At 41.3% G+C, this 20,912-nt stretch overlaps 4 protein-coding genes across 5 annotated transcripts in view; 3 read left to right on the forward strand and 1 right to left on the reverse strand.

The window, feature by feature from the left end:
* Positions 1-2, forward strand: part of LOC134187486 (cullin-5-like) — a 9,909-nt gene extending 9,907 nt beyond the window's left edge. Inside the window, exon 19 of the mRNA XM_062655619.1 lies at positions 1-2. This exon is cut by the window's left edge and continues 292 nt beyond it. The gene's annotated coding sequence lies outside the window, so the exon portion shown is untranslated.
* Positions 3-1,052: 1,050 nt separating this feature from the next.
* On the forward strand, positions 1,053-11,770 carry LOC134186711 (ribosomal protein S6 kinase 2 beta-like). 2 transcript variants are annotated; one of them, XM_062654743.1, is made up of 24 exons: positions 1,053-1,173; positions 1,232-1,279; positions 1,348-1,464; positions 1,556-1,637; positions 3,056-3,136; positions 3,194-3,273; positions 3,342-3,448; positions 3,596-3,633; positions 3,702-3,793; positions 5,186-5,245; positions 5,310-5,380; positions 5,436-5,589; positions 6,517-6,616; positions 6,679-6,758; positions 6,813-6,857; positions 7,092-7,145; positions 7,213-7,293; positions 7,355-7,396; positions 7,459-7,506; positions 9,149-9,307; positions 9,377-9,624; positions 10,168-10,282; positions 10,435-10,569; positions 11,453-11,770. In XM_062654743.1, the coding sequence occupies exons 1-24, from the start codon at positions 1,117-1,119 to the stop codon at positions 11,582-11,584; spliced, it is 2,226 nt and encodes a 741-aa protein (XP_062510727.1). In that variant the 5' UTR covers positions 1,053-1,116; the 3' UTR covers positions 11,585-11,770. The 2 variants fall into 2 exon arrangements, with proteins under 2 accessions (XP_062510727.1, XP_062510728.1); XM_062654744.1 differs by having other exon boundaries at positions 9,377-9,615.
* LOC134186713 (macoilin-2-like) lies at positions 11,743-14,951 on the reverse strand. Its single transcript, XM_062654745.1, has 5 exons — positions 14,844-14,951; positions 14,639-14,786; positions 13,495-13,621; positions 13,169-13,356; positions 11,743-13,101 (listed from the first exon to the last, which is right to left on the reverse strand). The coding sequence occupies exons 1-5, from the start codon at positions 14,924-14,926 to the stop codon at positions 11,743-11,745; spliced, it is 1,905 nt and encodes a 634-aa protein (XP_062510729.1). The 5' UTR covers positions 14,927-14,951.
* A 98-nt stretch (positions 14,952-15,049) lies between these two features.
* LOC134187073 (integrator complex subunit 13-like) lies at positions 15,050-20,581 on the forward strand. The gene is made up of 19 exons (XM_062655190.1): positions 15,050-15,244; positions 15,998-16,069; positions 16,135-16,301; positions 16,878-16,928; positions 16,987-17,068; positions 17,139-17,255; positions 17,425-17,509; positions 18,114-18,161; positions 18,225-18,268; positions 18,330-18,375; positions 18,437-18,505; positions 18,756-18,865; positions 18,939-19,017; positions 19,228-19,304; positions 19,361-19,432; positions 19,639-19,806; positions 19,866-19,908; positions 19,977-20,135; positions 20,200-20,581. Exons 1-19 carry the CDS (start codon positions 15,056-15,058, stop codon positions 20,358-20,360), a joined length of 1,839 nt encoding a protein of 612 aa, XP_062511174.1. The 5' UTR covers positions 15,050-15,055; the 3' UTR covers positions 20,361-20,581.
* Positions 20,582-20,912: the final 331 nt, after the last annotated feature.

Consider the following 20,912-nt stretch of genomic DNA (forward strand, 5'->3'; position numbering starts at 1 on the left):
GTTTGTTTCTGCAGAGTTATGGAATTAATGGGTAAGTTAAGTCAGCACGTGATCGAAATATGGCAAATGTATAGAAGACAGAAGGTTGGGTGATGGGTAAATGGTTATTGGCTCCAGAGGTTGGCGGCTGCTAAAAAAAAGTTGACAAGAGTTCAAGGTGTCCAAGGGAGTCGAAAGAAGCCGACCTTACAACCAGGAAATTTACTTACCACATACGTGTTTGCCTACATTTGCGTGCACGCGCGCGCGCGCGCGTGTGTGTGTGTGTGCGTGCGTGTGCGTGTGCGTGTGTGTGTGTGTGTGTGTGTGTGTGTGTGTGTGTGTGTGTGTGTGTGTGTGTGTGTGTGTGTGTGTGTTAATGACAAGAGCATGACATCATGCATATATTCCAGGAAGTTCAATAGATAATATGTAGGCAGGCATCCTAGGGGAAGTCTAAATTAATTGCGTGGTCAACTATAAATTGTATAACCTCTCTACATACCACAGATTACTTTTACATAACTTATCAATATTCGGAGCTCTATAAATAGATATGAGCAGACTTACAACAAAAATACTAAAAATTAGTTAATTAATTAAATTATGCAAAAAATTATACTATTAAATGTTTATTGCTATTTACAGTGTGTAGAATTTACCAGCAAAACAATAGTTTATATCCATGTTTAGAAGTGACGTCAGACATTTTTTGACAATCAAGATCTAGGATATGATGTGATATTTCACACTAATTAGTGCAATTCCTTTGAGGTCTCATGGGCATAAGAAAGAAAAGAGATACAGAAGAGAAAAACACGCAGCACAGAACAAATATACAAAAGTAGCAAATTCTTAATTAATTAATTAATTATGTTAATTAATTAATTAATAATATAAATTATCATTAACGGCCCAACTTTACAAATACAGGATGTGCGGAAGTGACTTGGTAATAAACGTATTTTATTTAGTTCTAAACATACCCGTACTATTTACGTTGTTCAGTAGAAATACCCCCATGACATCATGATGAGTATGACGTGGGGTCGATGACGTCATACAACTTGCAAGTTCCTTCCGTTGCCTCCAACCGCAATATACGTCTACTGATTTTAATTCCACGATTGCAGTAGCATGCCACTCGCGAAGGTAAACCCGTTCATGGACGTTGCGCAGCAACACGGACAGAACGTAAGAGCGCGGAAGGTCCCACATTAGGTCACACGTTCGCACTTTCTCTGTCTTACAGTCAGAACTCGGTCTAACAACAGACGAAGTGGTCAACGACGCGACAGTGGTCGGTACTCTCTTTGTCTCGAAACGTTTTCGTTCTGTTTGATTTTCTGAGTGAGTGAAATGTGAAAGGAGAGCGAACCGACGTCGGATATTGATATCACGCAGAGCGTGACGGCCAACAGTCAAAGAACGGAGCCGGCTCACTTCCAACTGCTGCACGTTTTGGGTCAAGGATCTTTTGGCAAGGTGGGTGACGTTCTGGGTTTTTAGTCACCTGTAACACATTGCCGCCTTCCCTATCGCACATTTGCTGATTGGCTCTCATGTGGCAACTTAGGTATTCCTCGTCAAAAAGACGGAGGGCCCGGATGCTGGGACACTCTACGCCATGAAGGTCTTGAAGAAGGCGACGTTGAAGGGTGAGCGCTGCGAGCGACGAGACAGTGTAGGTGGTCAGATTGACAGGCAGGGTGGAAAGTCACAGTTTGGTGGTGACAGGTTGTCTGGACGAGATCCGGGGACGGAGTTCGAGAGCATTAGTGGGGATTTGTGTGAAACGATGGCAATAGTGAAGAGACAATGTGGGGATATCGCTTAGATATTGCGGTGTGGCAATGCCTTGAGCGTGGGCGTGGCACGCGGATTTGGGTTCATCCTAATTTCCCTTACTGTTACAGCACGTTTTCGTATATCGCTCTTTCCGTTGCTAGTACTCAACACTGTGATAGTGCTGGTATTGGTTGGGTGGTATTCGAAGAATGCTGGTGGTGGGCAGCTGTGCAGTTGTGGTCTAGCTTCCTCTTGCTGACAGGTTTAAATCCATTGTCTATTGTGCTGAAAATTGGTTCATCCCTGGCTGACAGGTTGATGTCCCTTTGTCTATTGTGCTGCCATTAGTTCATAGAATGTCACTATCATCATGACTGGCAATGCTGTGACTGTCATTGTGCCTTCTGGGGCTGACATTGATTTTATATGATATGGGTGTGTTGTCTGTGTTGTCTCTGTTCTGTAACAAGTAGTTTGTGTACATTCAGCTGTTTTTATTGTCCTGCTGTTTCTTGGTTACCTAAAATGAACCTTAAGCAGGATGTTAACACCTGTGGGCTATATCAGTTGTCTTAATTTGTAAAATAGACTCTGTGTGTCTGTGTCTGTGTGTCTGTGTGTGTGTGTGTGTGTGTGTGTGTGTGTGTGTGTGTGTGTGTGTGTGTGTGTGTGTGTGTGTGTGTGTGTCCTTGAAGTATTAGTAGACATCCTTGTAAAGTCATTGCTCGTCACCCAGTACAATAGTTGAACGTATTCCATCTTTTGTTCATGTATCGCTATAGCTTTATGAATATTGTAAACGTTCAGATAGACTCATAGATCTTTAGCTAGACTAGAGAGCTTGTGTATAAACTTCTGGGTCATGCGATTCTAAGTGAAAGTAGCACATGTGACTTGATCGGCTTGATCATAGCTTATCAAACCTTGCAGATTAGTAGTTATGTGTGCATAAATTTATCAATGTTTCTGTTTCTTATACAACGTTAACACTAAAGACTTCAGAACTGTACCAGGTATAGTAGAAATTGATGTAGATAACCAAAATTGGCATCAAAACGAGGCCTTTATCGAGTATTTAGTACAGTAATGGAAATCTTGAAATGTATCTGGTGTGGCTTGGTTCTAAAGTTGTTAGTGTAAACGCAGTATTATATCTTGAATAATGTACGAGTTAAAATGTGGCATGCTGTAGCTCAAGCTTTCTTGATCAGTTGTATATCTAATTGCTCTTTACTGTATGTAGTAATTAAAGTGTGGGTATGTGTGAGATCTTGTGTCTTATCTGTAGTTCGTGATCGAGCACGTACCAAAATGGAGAGGGACATTCTTGTTGCAGTCAAACATCCATTCATAGTCGACATTATTTATGGTCTGTGTAGTCTTCAACATTGTTATTTGCGTGCGTGGCTTTTAACTATTCCTGTAGCCTTTCAGACTGAAGGAAAGCTTTACATGATTTTGGAGTTTCTTCGAGGCGGAGATCTCTTTACTCGACTATCGAAGGAGGTTCCCTTTTTGTATTTTTCGATGATGTGTTCTGTGAATTATTGTTTTGTGTGTGTCTTTGATGCTAGGTGATGTTCACTGAGGAGGATGTCAAGTTTTATCTTGCTGAACTTGGATTAGCTCTTAGTCATCTACACGGTTTAGGAGTTATCTATAGAGATCTTAAACCTGAAAAGTAATCCATACGTCTGTTTTGCTGTGTGTGTGTGTGTGTGTGTGTGTGTGTGTGTGTGTGTGTGTGTGTGTGTGTGTGTGTGTGTGTGTGTGTGATGTTTGTGTGTGTGTCTCACTTTGTCTCTCACTTTGTCTCTCGCGTTTCTAGCATTTTACTTGACACAGCAGGTCACATCAAATTGACTGGTCAGTTTTCATATCGTATTATCTTACCTGATGCATATTGTTATTCATATTATAATTTCATCTTTCAGATTTTGGATTAAGTAAGGAAGGGCTGGAAGTGGAGGAGGATGACAAAAGAACATACTCCTTTTGTGGAACTGTAGAATATATGGCACCAGAGGTGAGGATAGATGGAACTGTTTGTGATGCATCATATCATTCACAGTGTGCTGACAAGGGGACAGACAAGCACTTAGATTGACAGGCAGGCAAGTAAAGAGGGAGACAGGCAACAGGCAGTCACGGGAAGATAGACAGATGGATAGACAGGTGACTTAAATCATTATTGGAAATAGATAAGGACCTTGTTATAAAGGATTCCAGAAATAAGAGGAAGGGAGTTAGAGAGGAAGTCATGATTGTTGCATACTGTATAGCATACTCCCTTCATTATTCTTCACTTCCCATTGTTAGCCAGAGTCAAAGTTTATGGTCAAAAGGTCAGTATGGGATGGGGCTTTCTATAAAAATTGACAGCTAATGTTGTTAATTGTGGAAGTGATTGATTTATTAACTTCTGCTACATTAGTAGAGCTTCCAACCACTGCCACTACCTGAATATAGAAATCTAATCTTCTATATGGTATCTGAGTCATCAAAACCTTCAACATGTGGTCAACAGGCATGCGCAAGTTGAAGAATACGAGCATGTTGAAGGATATGAGCATTTCTACAGGCATAAATCTAGCAAACAGTCACTTTGGAGAGTGCCAATTAGCACTAATTAAAGGACTAAAGGGTGTGGAAATCTTAGCGCATTTGTCAAAGTTGGGGTGGAGCTTACTTGAATCAAGAAAACAATAATGTAGGTGGTATGCTGTGCAATGAGTGGAGGATCAGGTAGGTAGAGAGTGAGAGAGATAGTACTACTGTATTTGCAGCAGCAATGAACGATAATGGTAGAGGACACTGCAGCTTTTAGGAAGCTAGATGTGTAGTACTGAACATCAACCAGAAGTTGGAGACTACTGGAGACATTCTGACAAACATTAGTTTGTATAATTTTTTGCTCTGGTACATTCAATGTCTTGACTAGATTTGTCACTCAAATTTGTAGCATATTTGTAGTGATTAGAGTCTTTAGGAGCTGTTGACACTGCCACTAGCAATCATTAGCCTAAAGCAATTCTAAAGTGATGGTGGTAATAAAACTATGGAGCTACAGATGAGCTGAGAACGTGCAATGCATGTGCTGGTGAGTAAGTATTAATGCCAAGTTGATGCTAGCACTCCTCCTTTGTGGAGGCAGCTGAATCACAGGAGGCCAGTAGACTGTTTCCAAAATTACTAGCAAGTGATACATTGTGCTCGTGCTGTTTGTTCTAACCCTTAGGAGACACGGAACATACCAGGACGTTTCAGAATGTCCAGGATAAGCACAAGATGCATGTGATATACAGTAAAGCTCTGTAATGGTAGAGACAGACTGTTGATTAGTACTCATTCAGTCCTTGTACTTGCACACTTTGTGTGCAATACATACATTTGTAAGACATACAGTTGTTTTCTATAGGTTGTGAATCGTCGTGGCCATAGCACGACTGCTGACTGGTGGTCATATGGAGTTTTAATGGTTTGCTTATCTTTCTATTCTCTCAACTAATTGACTGTAGTAATATTGAATTGTTTCTCTGTAGTATGAGATGTTGACTGGTTCATTACCTTTTCAAGGAGAAAACAGGAAAGTTACAATGACAATGATTATGAAGTTAGTTGAGAATGTCCATTTTTGTGTTAATGTTTAAACATGTGCTTTTGCCTAGAGCAAAGCTTGGCATGCCGCAGTTCTTGAGCGGGGATGCTCAAAGTCTCCTGCGGGCGTTGTTCAAACGAAATCCTCAAAACAGAATGGGTCATGGTCCTAATGGAATCGAGAACATCAAACAGCATGTGTTCTTTTCTTCTATAGATTGGGATGTGAGTGGCAAGGCTAAACAATGCATGCGTTAGCAGGAGCAAACGTAGGTGACTGACTAGATGGATTGATAGATGAATAAATAGGGCAGATTGATGGGTGAGCAGCAACTTATATTCATTGCCAAGATAGAGTAGTGCATTTGCATGCTGGCAGTTACAGGCAAGATATTCATATTTAATTGTATTGAGTTGAAGGATTCATTAGCTATTACAGTACACGTTAAATGATCCATCTTACAAGCGACAATGTGAAGTACAAAATTGAAACTAGGGGAGATAGATTACAAAGGTGAAACGAACTGAAATGCTGATGTATTAGTACTAGATTAAAGGATGACTTAGATAATACAACGGCGCTTTTGTTAACAAACTTGCAATCTAATCTATTGTATACAGCTGAGTTTTCAATCTAGTTTATTAGTTTATGGCTACAATATTGGACACAGCTGTGTTTCAACAATGTTCAGTTTTCATACTGTCTGGCAGAAGCCGTAACTATTCAATTAGTTTACAACAAGGCAGTTGTGTATGTGAGTAATAAAATTTAACATTGATATTTGTGTCCATTTGTATGCTTGTGCTGACATGAGAAACAATCGAAATTAGAAAGTATGCAAAAGCCTATGTTGATTGATGGTGCTGCTTGGTGTTAGTTGCATGACCTGTGTATTGATAATCAACCTTTTGAAAGAGAAATCTGGCAACTCCACTTTCATACCATAGAGTATACTATTGTTCTAGGATGTTTCTTGTATTGTGTTATAAATCATTAAAATGGACTGCAAGACAGTATTGATTGCCTTTGTGTGAACGCCAAAGTACGTACATACCATTGTATGTAATGTTGTAAGGGGGTATTGCATGTTTGTTGTTGAATAGATGTGAGAACGGTGAATGAAAGTGATCGAACTTCATTCTGTTGTTTAGAGATTGTTCAGGCGGGAGGTAAAGCCGCCGTTCAAGCCTGCAGTTAGTCGAGACGATACTTTCTATTTTGACAGAGAATTTACACAACGCACTCCTCGTGGTATGATATCACCATGCAAATCTCTACTGTCTTTGTTGTGTTATGTTTTTTACTCTCTTTAGATTCCCCTGGCGCTCCGGTTAGTGCCAAGTCACATCAACTATTTAAAGGATTTAGTTTCATTGCACCTGCTGTGATTGAGGTTGATATTAACAAAGTCTCAGAGTGTATATGGTTGAAACTGTGTATGATGCAGGAAGAAGCAGAAGACTCAGGAATTGATAGCAACTTGTCATCTACGGTGAGTGAAAATTGATGTTTTGACCGTATGCACTTGCTTCACAGATTCCAAAGACTTTATTTAGTCTACTGCACTCGAATGCTTAAATATTGCTGCAGGTTGTTTGTGTAACACTTTATGTTGTATTAGCGTTTCAAATTTTTCAGTAACCATGGCTTTTAGTTGCTTAGTATGCACATTATTCATGGAATCAATAGTTTGTGTATTTTATGTTTGTGCTTGTCTTAATCACAGCGTTCGTCATCACGCCGTTCATCTCTCATCACAACTGAATATGATATCAAACACGTAGGACATATGTCGTTGCAAACATTCAAGTGGCAGGCATGTAGTTGCATTCTCTTACATTCTATAGAATGAAGTTGTTGGCGTCGGATCATACAGTGTGGTGAAGAAATGTGTTCACATACCGACGAGGAGAGAATGTGCTGTGAAGGTGTGAGATGGTGTGAAATGATGAGTAGGACTGCCATGTGATGTTGTGCTGTGTTGTTCAGATTATTGACAAATCAAAGAGAGATCCAGAAGAAGAAATCGATGTAACCATTTTTTCATGTTGATATGCTATGATGGGAGTGATGTTTATGTTTGTGTGTTGCAGATCTTGCTGAGATATGGGAAACATCCGAATATAATCCAGTTACATGATGTAGGTACATTTGTTCAATGTTGTGTACTTGGCCTTTCACACTGTCGTTTGTAGATAAGTGTTTGTTACTTTGGCATTTTATTGTTGAACGTTAAGATTTGGCAGATTGTTGGGGTTTTATGGGGTTGTCAGGATTTTACTTGTTTGGTCTAGTACATAGTGTGAGATGTTGATTGATAGATAGATGGAGAGTTATAGGGATAGTTGATTGGTAGGAACTTTCTTAGAATGGGCGGGATGAAATCGCATTTACAGTTGCTAGAGTTTGGTAGTAGAGGAGCCATCTTACTCGTTCTGTGGGTATTGTGAAGGGTATTCTTGTGTTTTCAGAAGACCCGGAGCTGCAATATGCATTCTTTTTTTGCGTTCTCTAATATTTTACTTTTATGACATATTGTGTTTTAAAGCAGCGGCTTGTAGGCTTTCTAGATGTGTATTTCAATGATCTCCATAAGTATCAATAAGAAATCTATATAAATCTGCTTTAGGTAGATTATGGCCGACTTGAAATTTGGAACATAAGGCCTTTCGCACTTATACTGGCTTTGCACTAGACGATTTGACTCACTCGAGCCTGGCCCGTGCTAATTTGGCATGATTGGTGGGGTGTTTAGACTATCTGGGCTAACTGGGCTTGGTGGTGCATTTGGCATGCTTTGCACAAGCGCATGAAGAAGACGTTACTGTTTTACTTCTAATCTTATTTTGTTGATTCCGGTGCAAAACCTTTCTAAAAGATTCTTTGACACGTTCATCAAAGTCTTCAAGGTTGCGAATATGGAACGAGAAATACAAGAATACACAGAGGGAAATATACTATATGTATTGTTGCCCAGTAACACGAAAATATGTAACACATGGTTAGGTTTAGCTCGAGCCTTGCCCTATCGTTTAGCTTTGACTAATTTAGCACGGGCTAAGTGCACTTAGCTTGAGCCAACATCGTTTACACCTGGCCAAATTAGCACGGGCCAGTTTGGCTCAAGTCAAATTGTCTAGTATAAAGCCGGTATTAGGCTCAAGAGTCCAGCTGGTCACCCCCCCCCCCAACCTATTTGACACCACATCACTCCAAAGCCCATTGGCGTTTTTTCACACCTGATGTGCATTGGCTATTGCTCAAACCACATGCGGAGGTGGTGTGAAGTGGATTCAATGCACATTGGTGGCGGCTGTACGTGGCACAACGCCTACCCAGCAACAATAGATCTACGTTCCTTCCATGAAGAGACTGGCAGCCATGATGACCGCAGGTTCTAGCGCACCTTACACTGATAGGCGTGTTTATGACATTTACGTGGATTGCGTTTTCCTAGTGAAGTGGGTCAATGCACATTTAATGCGCATCCAATTCACATCTGCTGCAAAGTGGATTGAATGTGGTTTGAATGCTCTTCAAGTGTGAAAAAGCCTATGGTATGTGTCTGCTTAGTGGGTGGCAACTTTAACCATGTAATATTATATTTGAACTCATAACAGCAACATCATACAGTATGCATGTTTATGTGTCTGAGTGTTTTCTATCAGTGTGTCACTGTCTGTTTTTCTACTTCTGTTTGGCCATCATCAATGTCACCTATCCTCATTGTCTTCTGGTCAGCTATATCATTTACATTTACATGTATTTTGATTGATCTGATAGATATTTGATGATGGAAAAAACGTATATATTGTGACCGATCTACTCAAAGGAGGCGAACTACTTGATTACATTTTGAAGCAGAAATGTCTTTCCGAACGAGAAGCGGCAGCTATTCTTTACGTGCTGACATCGACTGTAGAATACCTGCATAGCCAAGGAGTAATGAGAAACACATGACCAACAGACATCAACTTTGCCAAGCTATAGCTGTCGTTGTGTCATATACAGGTTGTTCATCGTGACCTCAAACCGTCAAATATTCTTTATGTCAATGATGGTCACACGCCCGACAAGTTGAGGATTGGTGACTTTGGCTTTGCAAAGCAGATGAGAGCAGACAACGGTTTGTTAATGACACCGTGCTATACAGCAAACTTTGTAGCTCCTGAAGTATTGAAGAAACAAGGATATGATGCTGCAGCCGACGTGTGGAGCCTTGGAGTGTTGCTGTATTCCATGCTTGTGGGGTCGGTTATGTGAGTCAAGTTTAAGTTAATAATGAACTGACTGTTGAAGGAGAATTTGTGTTGTCTATCTGGTTAATTTATGCTGTACAGCATGCTGTTATACTAGTGGTTTGCAGACCTGCCAATCCGGCAACTTTGCAACTAAGCCAAATGTCATGATTAAAGACCAAAAATATAGAGCACTTGACAGCAGGATGGCATAATAATTAGGCTGTCTGTATGACTGCTGATGTATATGTATGCTGTGTGTGTGTGTGTGTGTGTGTGTGTGTGTGTGTGTGCGCGCACGCGCACGTGTGTGCTGGTGGGTATAACGAACCAAGAATGAATAACCAGAACAGACTGTTACGATGTGTATAGAACTATGGATACCACAGGTACACACCCCTCTGAAGATGGTGGCATGCCTGTTGTTGCCCAAGATATAACAACTTAGTGCCAACCCACTAAACAGTATGCTGTATTTAGTATATATTATACGCAGTTGCATATGATAATGTTTTGTAGTTTATGGATTTTTCTCTAACCATTTTCTTTGTTGCTTGCTTTCAGACAAACTCCGTTTCCAAACACTTCAACTGACGATCCACAGAGGATCTTAGCTCGTATTGGAGAGGGTAATTTTGCAAAGACAGGCAACTGGAAATCACTCTCCAGTGCTGCCAGGGTAAGTCTATTAACTAATTATTTCATGTGTACATTGACAAATTTTATCTGCACATGAACAATACCATGTCATGTATGGCCGTGAGTCGCTATTCTTGTGCAGAGTGAAGGGTTTTCTGATTCTGTTGTCATCATTGTTTACTTGTTGTTTAGGACCTTATAGAGAAGATGCTGCATGTTGATCCTCACAAGAGACTTTCAGCTAATCAAGTTCTTCAACATCCGTGGATTCAAGGCCGCAATGCATTGCCTGATAAGAAACTGGCATTCAATGACTCGCACATTAAGGTCAGTGTAGTTGCAGTGTTACTTGTCTGTTGATGCGTTTGTTATTTTATTTTGATTTTTTGTCAACTCAATGCATCACCACTACTATTGATTGATCACGGTGCTCGCTTAATTGTTGCTACCCTTTGCCTTGCTATCGTGGTATTAGAGGACACCCCAAAACAAATTTGTGAGTCCTTTATGGCTAATAGGTTTGCTCGCTGGTCTCCCTTACTGTGAGAAAGAAAGGAAGATCTAGAGACTCTAGTGCACTTGTTGGTGTGTCTGTGGAATTCTGAGTGTCGTTGATTGCTCCACCTGATATCGATTGTTACACTGAAGTGGAGATAATCACAGCAGCTTGGTAGCTGTGTGACCTACCTGATTCATGTAGTCTTCTGGGTTGCCACAGTTATTCAGACTGTGATGCCAGTTGGCTGTGACAAAGCTGTGTGCACTTGGTAGGGTTGCTCAAACTTTGTTGAGCGGGTAATTGTCATACTAGGAGGTTTCCGTGTTGTGTGCCTTGCTTTAAACAGCAGGCGATGAATAGGAAGGAGAAACATAAATTTGGCATATTAGAGATTTCACTACTACATTGCACTGTTTGTCTATTTGCGAGTAACACATCCTGTTAAAAGCATTAGACATGGCCATTGAGATTTGTTGTTACTACAGGTACAGTGTATGCAACAAATTACTGCACAATGCAATAGCTTGAAATTTGCATTCTGTTTCTTTTGTGTTGCTGATGTTATCGTATTAGCGAGAATGCTGCCGACATGGCAATCGCCAGTTACCACTTATGGTTGTGTGGTAGTGGATTGAATGTATTGAGTGTGGTCTCTGCTTCAGATGTTGTTTCCGGTGATTGTGTGGCAACTATAAGTGCGTTGTTTTGTAGGGTCAACTACAAAATATGTTTGCTGCAATGAGTTCTCCGCAAGTCATCGAGCCATTGGAGCCAGTCATGACATCTGGGCTAGCGAAACGTCGCCACGAACGGAGTGTTGGTTCAGGATCTACTCCACTATAACACATTACATGCACATTATACTATAGTTTACCTGCAACCTCGAGGGACATCAAGTTACTTGTTGACACTATTGCATGTAAAGGACCTGTCAAAGGGCACTAGGCCAATGATTTATTGAGTATACAGCTACTGCAGCAGTATGCGTTTGAAACAGTCACTTAGTAAATCGAGTCGTCACTATGAAAATTTCGTGTTGATATCCTACCATCCATTGGCATGTCTTTCTCTTCCTCGGTTGCAGAGGACGGTAGAAGAGCCATTAGTTCTGCTATTCGCTGCTCCAGTGACTCACACACTTTGCTTTTTGATTCTAGTTCTTCCTCTTTTACTGTGATTTTTCGCTTTGCGTCACCGAGTGCTGAGAACAAGTCCAGCTTGATTCTTGTCTCTGCACTCAGGCTGTTCTCTAAATGTGCATTCTTTTCCTTCATTGCAGACAATGCAGACATCATCATGTCTTTGTCTTTCTTTGCGTTCTCGTTCGTCTGTGCCAGCTGTCTCTCCAAGCTTTGTTTTTCCATTTCTGTGTGTCTGAGTCTGAACTCTGCTTCTTCCTGTTTGTTCTTCATTTTCTTCATTTCTTCTGCAGACGAAGACTTATTTCTTTCGGTCTCCAGCTCGCGTTCAATAGTCTGTCTCGCTTCCTGTTCACCTTTTAGCCTCTTGCCCAGTGTATGGAGCTCCTCTCCGTTGTGCTGGACTTCCCTTCTCAACTCATCCATTTTATGTCCTGCTTCTTCGTTGCTAGCCTTTAGTCTTTCATTCTCAGTTCTCATTTGTTTCTCTGAAACAGCTAATTCTGCTAGTTGCCTCTCCACATCCATATCACTGAGTTTACGGTCTGTACTTTGTCTTGTCGCACTCACCGGTCTTTTGTCTTCTCCATTCTTCTTCGAAACTGCCTTTTCGTGTCCACTGTTGTTTGACCTGCCAGTCGTATCATGTTCTGTTTGTCTTTGTGTTTGTGGTGGTAGCTGTGAGTGGCTGTCTCCATGACGTGCCTCTTTGATGTGTTGTTCTATAACATGCTGGGGTAACTGCCGTTCAAGCAACTGCTGTTCAGGCAATTGCTGTTCATGTTTTCCGTGTTTTGATTGTGCCTGTGGTTGTAACTGTTGGTGTTGTAGTGGTCTCGGCTGTTTTGGTGTTGTGCCTGGTTTGTGACTTGGTTTTAGTCTGGATGTCGTTTTTCCCTCTGCAGTGTCTGTTACATTTGACACTGCTTTTTTTCCGTTCTGTTTCACCGGCTTTGCTTCTCCATTTGCAACCACACTATTTGATGAGATTTCTTCTTCTTGCTTCCTTCGACTCAAAAACCAAGACAACAAACCTTGTATTCTCCCATGCTGTTCATATGTTTGATGTTCATTGGTTGCTTGAATAACTTTCGTATCTTGTGACTGATCTACTTGCTGAGATAACTGCTTGCTTTCCACGTCACTAGGCATTTCTGGTAGAGCCTTTTCAATTAATTCAAAGTAAAATGCGTTCTCTTTTCTCACTGCTTGTTTTCTTCTCTATACCCAACCAATACAAATTAATTTAATTGTCTAAAAAAGGGACTTAACACTACTATCATCTCACGTCTTGAATGCTGAATTCTAAGTAGCTCTTGAGTCCAAAACCTAATGTGACAACAGGGTATCCTATACAATGAGCAGCAAATGGTCTGCTCAGGTCGAGATGTGGTGGTGGATCTTGAAGTCGAATGGTGGCCTCAACATACACAAAGAAACACCAAGTGATGACAAAAGGCAGTCCTATCCCTCGATCTGTCAACACAATGACAATCAAGACACACCACACAAGGAAATATCACTGACATGAGGAGGTAATAAAGGCTATAATGCTAATTTAATTAACTGACATACATTGGTGTCAAACGTCTATCAGTATAGTAGAAGACATACCTGAGTGCCAAACAAGTTGTACCCAAGCATAGTTACTGGCGGCAAATAGGAGCCACGGGCTCGGGAATAGAAAAAAACAGATAGCATCGGATATACATACGAGCCCAACAAACAGCATCATAAACACCTAGTTGAAACACAAGCACTCCAGCATACAATCTACACACACACACACACACACACACACACACGGACGGACGGACACACACACACACAGACACACAAACAAACAAACACACACGGATGGACACACAAACAAGCACACACACACACACAATGGCAAATGGATAAGGAGCTGCCGTTAATGGCTGGGTTCCTGTGCACTAAGCAGGAGCTATGGACCGTGCTAAGCAATCTCCTAGAGCCTGGCCAGGTGCTCGCGGGAGCACCGACTGCGACGACAACGGTGGTGTGGCCACCCGAAGTCCCACCCGGACCCCAGTGGCTGATGGACTTTGTCGCAGTCGAAGACCTTTGCCACCCCAGTCAAAGACCAGGTACTCATTTATACTCCTAAGTCAAGAGAGGCAATTGTCTGTAAGTTTCTTGTTCAAGGAAATTATGCTATAGCACTCTCAACTCAGGAGTATAAATGAGTACCTGGTCTTTGACTGGGGTGGCAAAGGCCTCCAACTGTGACAAAGTCCATCAGCCACTGGGGTCCGAGTGGGACTTCGGGTGCCCACACCACAGTTGGCGTCGCAGTCGGTGCTCCTGTGAGCATCTGGCCAGGCTCCAGGAGATTGCTTAACACGGCCCATAGCTCCTGCTTAGTGCACAGGAACCCAGCCATCTGGCTGGGGCATCACCGTTTAATGGCAGCTCCTTATCCATTTGCCATTTGCCACACACACACACACACACACACACACACACACACACACACACACACACACACACACACACACACACACACACACACACACACAAGGACGGACACAAACAAACAAACACACACACACACAAATGCAGTTAACAACCAAACACACACACACTCACACAAATGCAGTGAACAAACAACAACAAACACCACACACAAAATAAATACACAAACAACCAGCCAGATAGACAGACAAAATACAGACAAGAAGACCGCACACTGACAAACAAGGAAACGACTGACAGACCGAAATCCTCTAATTACCATGCCCTGGTAGCGGAAAGAGTCGACACAACTTCTCAGCAATAACCAAACAGGCCAGAAAAACTCGATCCTGAACTCTAGAGCGTAATCCAGCGCCATAATGAGTATCCAGACCAAAAAGAGTTTGACACAAGTGAGCAATCTTGAACTAGAGATAAGAAGACATTGAAACTGAGCGATCTGCATCGGCCCAAATAGTACACACCTTGATGAATAGCCATTCTCAACTACTCTTATTTTTCTCACTGGCCTCGCTCGCTTGTTAGTCTCGAAACTGCGCCGCTTCATAGCTCACTAGCGGACACAGAGCATGCGTAGTCGACGTATGTTGGATAACGCGCGTTTACGCCAGTGTAAGTGCCACTAGTACAACGTATTTGGCACGTGAGTCTAACGCACGCTAAACTGTTACCTAGAATGGCGTTGATTTGCAATTGTGGAAGTGAAATGCGAAGTGCTGCTGGTCGTCGGTTGAGTATAGACATAGGAAAGGGAAGAGGGCCATCTCAAGTGGTCAAGTTGTCTAAGTCTATGTGGACGTTTGCTGTTGAGGGAATTGTGGAGTATGCACGAGTTGTATTTGATCTTTATGGTGGAAAGAGGAAGGTTAGACGCGGCATTGTAGGTGTCAAACGACAGACAACACACACACACACACACACACACACACACACACACACACACACACACACACACACACACACACACCACACCACACCACACACACACACACACACACACACACACACACACCACACACACACACACACACACACACACACACACACACACACACACACACACACACACACACACACACAATACATATAGAGAGAGAGACAGACAGATGCTATAATTTGTAATTAGATAATTTAATTAAGAACCTCTGATGCTTTTTTGCGTCAATCATTATCCAGTGAAGCAGCCAGCACCCAACAGAACTCTGTCATGTATACAATGCATTTCTCTATTTCACTTAATTAATAATGCGTGTTTTGTATGTCAACAATTGAAAGTATTGCAAGAAATGAGTTGTTACATGTGAGGTAACACTTGGCCAGTAACTGCAAGTCTGCATGAGTTTGCTAGCGATTGGCCAATCAACTACTTTAATTTGGCCGCCACTGTTTCTCACAGTATTAGGTATTATACAAACTCAACTGCTACAACTGATCTACTGACTGAACTGACTGACATTTAACAAACAATTATATATTACACACACACACACACACACACACACACACACACACACACACACACACACACACACACACACACACACACACACACACACACACACACACACACACACACTGACACACATACACCACACCTTAACCTAATTGTTTCTATTAGCTTCCAGTAATTGCAGCTGGCGTCGAGTCTTGCACCATCTTGGCCTCTGACGAACCTCAACATCTTACCAAAGTGTCATTCCACTCCTTCATTTTCATTGCCAAAATTGTCGTTATGTAATCACTACTTTGCATTAGTTGTTTAGTCGTTTGTGTGAGTTGAGTCAAGACCTGCAATCTGGCGTCTACCCATCATTGCAAGATAATTATGTGTCTGCTGTGCAACTGGCTATTAGGCAACTAGATACTACTGTTTTGGGGAAGAAGTACATCATATTGCTTACTACATTCAATCCAGACAGAAGGTGAATTTTTTAGTTCATTTTGCAAGCTGTTTTGTTGTTGAGATGACTGGTTGGCTATCAGTTTATTGATGGACAGATGTGTGTTTAATAATTTTTGTTTGTTAATTTGTTTGTTTGTGTGTTTGCTTAGGTTGTGTCTGTTTGTACATTTGTGTATCTGTTTTAAGTAGTGCCTGTGTATCAGTCTGTCTGTCTGTCTGTCTGTTTGTCAATACATCTATTTCAAACATCAAACTATAGTACGTATCAGCAAAAGGCAAAAGTAAAGTTTGCAAGCTAATGAAAATACACATATGTGTACACATAGCAGCTAAAAAATTATGCTACTGGCTGTCTGTCTGTCTGTCTGTCTGTCTGTTGTTTGTCTGTCTCTTTCTTTCTTTCTGTTTGTCTATTAGTTTGTTTGTTATTGTTATTTGTTTATTTGTTTGACTGCTTGTGTTTTCTGTCTGTTTGTCTGTCTGTTTGTCTGTCTGTTTGTCTGTCTGTCTGTTTGTCTGTCTGTCCATTTGTTTGTTAGATTTACGGTGTAGACTAGATCATCGAATATGGTAGAGATTGACTTTGGACTTATAGCTCTGTAATATCAGAAGCAGTTGAAGCAGCAGCTCTTCGAGGCGGAAGCCAGTACTTTTCATTTCTCTCCACAACCGTCTTACAAACTAAAGCTACATTATTGTTACAGGACAGTACCATTTTCAGTATTAATTCTAAACCTTTGTAACTCAGAATCACAAGCACAGTCACATGCTACTCAATCGTCAATGGTGTGTTGTTATGTTCAGTTATCAGTCAAATGCCTTGAAATGTTTGAAATACGGTTGATTATGTGATAAGAATATGACGTGTGAAGTTCGTTCAGTATGGTGTGGCTCTCTGATGGAACACATGGGCAATCTTGTAAAACAGCATCACAACCTGCATTGCTCTGTTGTCACCGGCATTCCTATGAAGGTGAAATATTGATATGCAGATGCAGTATTATGGTTTTTTTGGGTGGGAACTAATTGTTTAGTATTTCATATTAATTACTTATAAATATTAAGTTAAAAATGTTAGTTATTTTTTATTAAAATGTTTTGGGTTTTGTTTGTATTGTGGGTGATTGATATGAATGCCTTAGGAAGAGCAGCAGGCTGGAATGTCTGCAAACTATGATGTGAACATACTTCATTCAGCGAATGTGTTCATGGAGTCAGCAAGCAAAGGTTTGGCATTTTGCAACTTTGAAATTGAGCTGAAACTAATTGTGGTGTGTGTGTGTTTGTGTGTGTGTGTGTGTGTGTGTGTGTGTGTGTGTGTGTGTGTGTGTGTGTGTGTGTGTGTGTGTGTGAATAGCAAGTTCAAGTCACAGTGATGGCGAGCTATGGCATAATTTCCTTAATTAAGCAAGAAACTAACACACATTTGCTTTTCAACTTAGGAGTATAAATGAGTACCTGGTCATTGACTGGGGTTCTAAGCGGCCATCGGCTGTGACGTGACATCAGCCACTGGGGTTCTGGTGAGACTTCGGGTGCTCACACCACGGTTGGCTTTACCAGTCAGTACTTTTGCGAGTGCCTGTCTCCTGCGAGTGCCTGGCCTGGCTCCAGGAGTTTGCTAGCGCAGGCCCAGAGTTTTCTGAGTAGTGCACAGGGCCCAGCTTAACAGCTGGGGCGTGACCTCTGAGAGGCAGCTCCTGACATTTAGGATTTAGGATTTGTGAATAGTATCACATTTAACAAGCAACACTAGACACCTTTTGCTATGTACAGACATCATCCATAACACATTGCTTTCACTGTGATTTAGTCATCATTGTATGATTAGACAAAAACCTTCAACTAAGATGGGTGATGCCTCGTAGCAACACACTGGGTTAGAAGCCAAAGTGTCACATTTATTGACTTGCAGTTATTTTATGTTGATTACATTGATTAGAACTGCATCAATGTCCAGGAGCTGTTCGTATCACCCCTGCTGATGTTAGTGCCTCACATATCTCTGACAGGTTGCGTTCCATGTTTCTATTTTGTTATCTTTTAGGTGACTAGTAGGCCAGCTTCTTGTCTTGTCAATTTTTTGCTTCAAGGTGTGTGCTTGTTATAGCTACGCTGTCGATCTTGTGCTTGTTGTGAATTGTGGTGTATTAGGGAGAGCAGTCACACTGGAGCCGTTGAACCGCTCTAAGACATTGTCATATGTTCTCGCTAATCATGAAGGTATGGTACTGCAGTATGCATGTGTTGTGTGTCATATCTGTGTGAAATAGATGTTAATTAATTAGAGCAGTAAAACTGAGGTGTGTGTGTGTGCGCGTGTGTGTGTACACCTGCATGTGTGTATGTACACATGACATTATTTTACGTGTGTGTTTGCGTGTTCTTGTGTATCTACATGTGTATGCTATGTATGTGATGTTTGAGGCATATAAAAATGTTTTTCACTACGCTAGAAAGGCTTGTTGTGTAGGTGTTATCTATCTACATTGCTACACATCAAACAGTGGAAGATCATTCCTTGAGGATCCACCATCTATCAGTGAAGGCTGTGGAGGAAGAGTCACTGATTACAGAATAAACGTATTACTTGCATAACTAACAGCTAAAACAAATGCTTGTTCAAAGCAATGTGCACTGATTGTTTCTGTCACAGGACTTTGGTGAACTAATGAGAAGTTCCCAACTGGCTCCACAGCCACAAGGCTCATTGCAAAAGAATTCGATTCAACTGGGTGAGAAATTAAGTTCACACACACACACACATGCGCACACACACATACGCACACACACACACACACACACACACACACACACACACACACACACACACACACACACACACACACACACACACACACACAACTCCTACATTATAGTTCTGTGTACATTGACAGTTTGTTCTATGTCTAAGTTACATTTGGATGTTTTTTGTTTTGTGTTAGCAATGCATAGGCTTGAAACTCTGACACATTACTGGCCTCTGGTGATCAGCGAGACTATCCTGTTTAATATTCCTGATGTAAGTGTGGCTATCATTGGTTTACTTAATCGAGTGTGTGATGTGAGTGATTGCAGGAGTGTGAACCACTACTGTCTCTTATGAAGAGCCAAAAAATGACAGACGAGGAACTTTCTGCTTGCAAACAAGTATGTAGTTATGGTTTTTGTAATATTGTGTTACGTTTTAGGGATTGCAGATGGATGGATGCCTATTTGAGTGCGTACCTGTTTCTGTTATGCTTTCTCACCTGTCTGTCTTTGTTTGTTTATTTGTTTGTTTGTTTGTTTGTTTGTCTATTTGTTTAGTAATATTGTTTTAGCTATCTGTTACTGAGTTGCTTTTTTGATTTTAGAATCTCGTCAGGCTACATGACAAAGAGTTGAACAGCGAGCCTCTCCCTTTGCCCGGCTTGAACATAAGAAGTAGGGGACCACGACGAGAAGAACTCTACAGACAGTTATGGACCGAACTACAACACTTTATAGAAGGATTCAGTCAATTTTCTTCGAATCACGAGAAAGTGAGTTGTTTTGTATTTTGTAATGACAGCACACGAGTGTGAGCCATTTAGGTGTGTAGGTTTACCGCTTTTTGAAGGATTTAAAAGTTACAGACACTGAAAGTCAGCCATTGCCGTCGAGTTATCTTGCTGAGTTGTGTTGGATAGAGGTTGACACCTTTGTATGGTAGGTTCTGAAATTGGTTGGATTCCATCTTCAGAATGGCCTCATGATAATCACAGAAGTCAGGTAGATAATGGCGACATGAACCCAGCAAAGAAGTCTCGTTTCGCTCAACAAGGATCTTTGAAACTGCAGAGTAACAAGGCTAACTACTTTCACATCATTAGTATGATTCTTGGTTTATTATGTTTGCACATAATAAGCAAGCTTTGTGTCTTTTTGTTGTGCAGGTGGCAGCTCTAAGTCGTTATCATTGTTGGAAGTGTGCAAGAAGCATGGAAAATTGACTTCCTTATCTCGGACAGAGTTTGATCGTCGAGAGAGGGAGGGAGATGTAGCTAAGTTGTACCCTAAACTTGACGTTGATGACAGTAAAACTCAGAAGCAGTAGATAATAATTTCAAATTGGTTATTGATGATTTTTATGTATTCTGTATTTTGAAAGTACAAGAAAGCTCAGCACTTTAATGCCGCCTGGCATGGCAAGCAAAGGAGAAACTGCTAGAGACAAAATGGCTTATATGTACATGTACTAGTACTTGAGGCAATGAGTTATTGCATTTAATTAATGGTTAATTACTATCAATTTTAATGGTTATCCGGGAGAGGTAAGTTAAGGATAATCTAGCGCGCGTTAGCGTATGCTCTGATATGAGTTGTCAACAAAGACCAAGTCATACAACAAACGGAGGTGTTTTACCTGTTTATCCCTGTGGAATATGTCGTAAGGAAGTAAACGACGACGACGAGGCGATATTGTGCGAAAGTGGCTGCGAGAGTTGGTTTCATCGCATCTGCACGGGAATGAGTAAGAAAGCCTACGATTTACTGACAGCAGAGATATCAGCTGAATGGGTACGATTATTAAATCAACTGTAATATCACCGCCAATGCAGATAAACCTCATATTTCGTCCAGGTCTGCGACAATTGCGTCAGATCGA

This window comes from Corticium candelabrum, chromosome 11 (assembly GCF_963422355.1).
Source record: "Corticium candelabrum chromosome 11, ooCorCand1.1, whole genome shotgun sequence".
NCBI lineage: Eukaryota > Metazoa > Porifera > Homoscleromorpha > Homosclerophorida > Plakinidae > Corticium > Corticium candelabrum.

Excerpts from the sequence above, each read along its gene's own strand:
- LOC134186711 (XM_062654743.1), top strand. The coding sequence starts at position 1,117 with ATGCCACTCGCGAAGGTAAACCCGTTCATGGACGTTGCGCAGCAACAC. Across the intron at positions 5,590-6,516 it reads TTTCTTCTATAGATTGGGAT|AGATTGTTCAGGCGGGAGGT; the intron begins GTGAGTGGCAAG and ends TCTGTTGTTTAG. Across the intron at positions 7,397-7,458 it reads ATCCAGAAGAAGAAATCGAT|ATCTTGCTGAGATATGGGAA; the intron begins GTAACCATTTTT and ends TGTGTGTTGCAG.
- LOC134186713 (XM_062654745.1), bottom strand. The coding sequence starts at position 14,926 with ATGAAGCGGCGCAGTTTCGAGACTAACAAGCGAGCGAGGCCAGTGAGA. Across the intron at positions 13,357-13,494 it reads ACAACTTGTTTGGCACTCAG|ATCGAGGGATAGGACTGCCT; the intron begins GTATGTCTTCTA and ends TTGTGTTGACAG. Across the intron at positions 13,102-13,168 it reads TAGAATTCAGCATTCAAGAC|AGAAGAAAACAAGCAGTGAG; the intron begins GTGAGATGATAG and ends GGTTGGGTATAG.
- LOC134187073 (XM_062655190.1), top strand. The coding sequence starts at position 15,056 with ATGGCGTTGATTTGCAATTGTGGAAGTGAAATGCGAAGTGCTGCTGGT. Across the intron at positions 19,433-19,638 it reads AACTTTCTGCTTGCAAACAA|AATCTCGTCAGGCTACATGA; the intron begins GTATGTAGTTAT and ends TTTTGATTTTAG. Across the intron at positions 19,807-19,865 it reads TTTCTTCGAATCACGAGAAA|GTTTACCGCTTTTTGAAGGA; the intron begins GTGAGTTGTTTT and ends TTAGGTGTGTAG.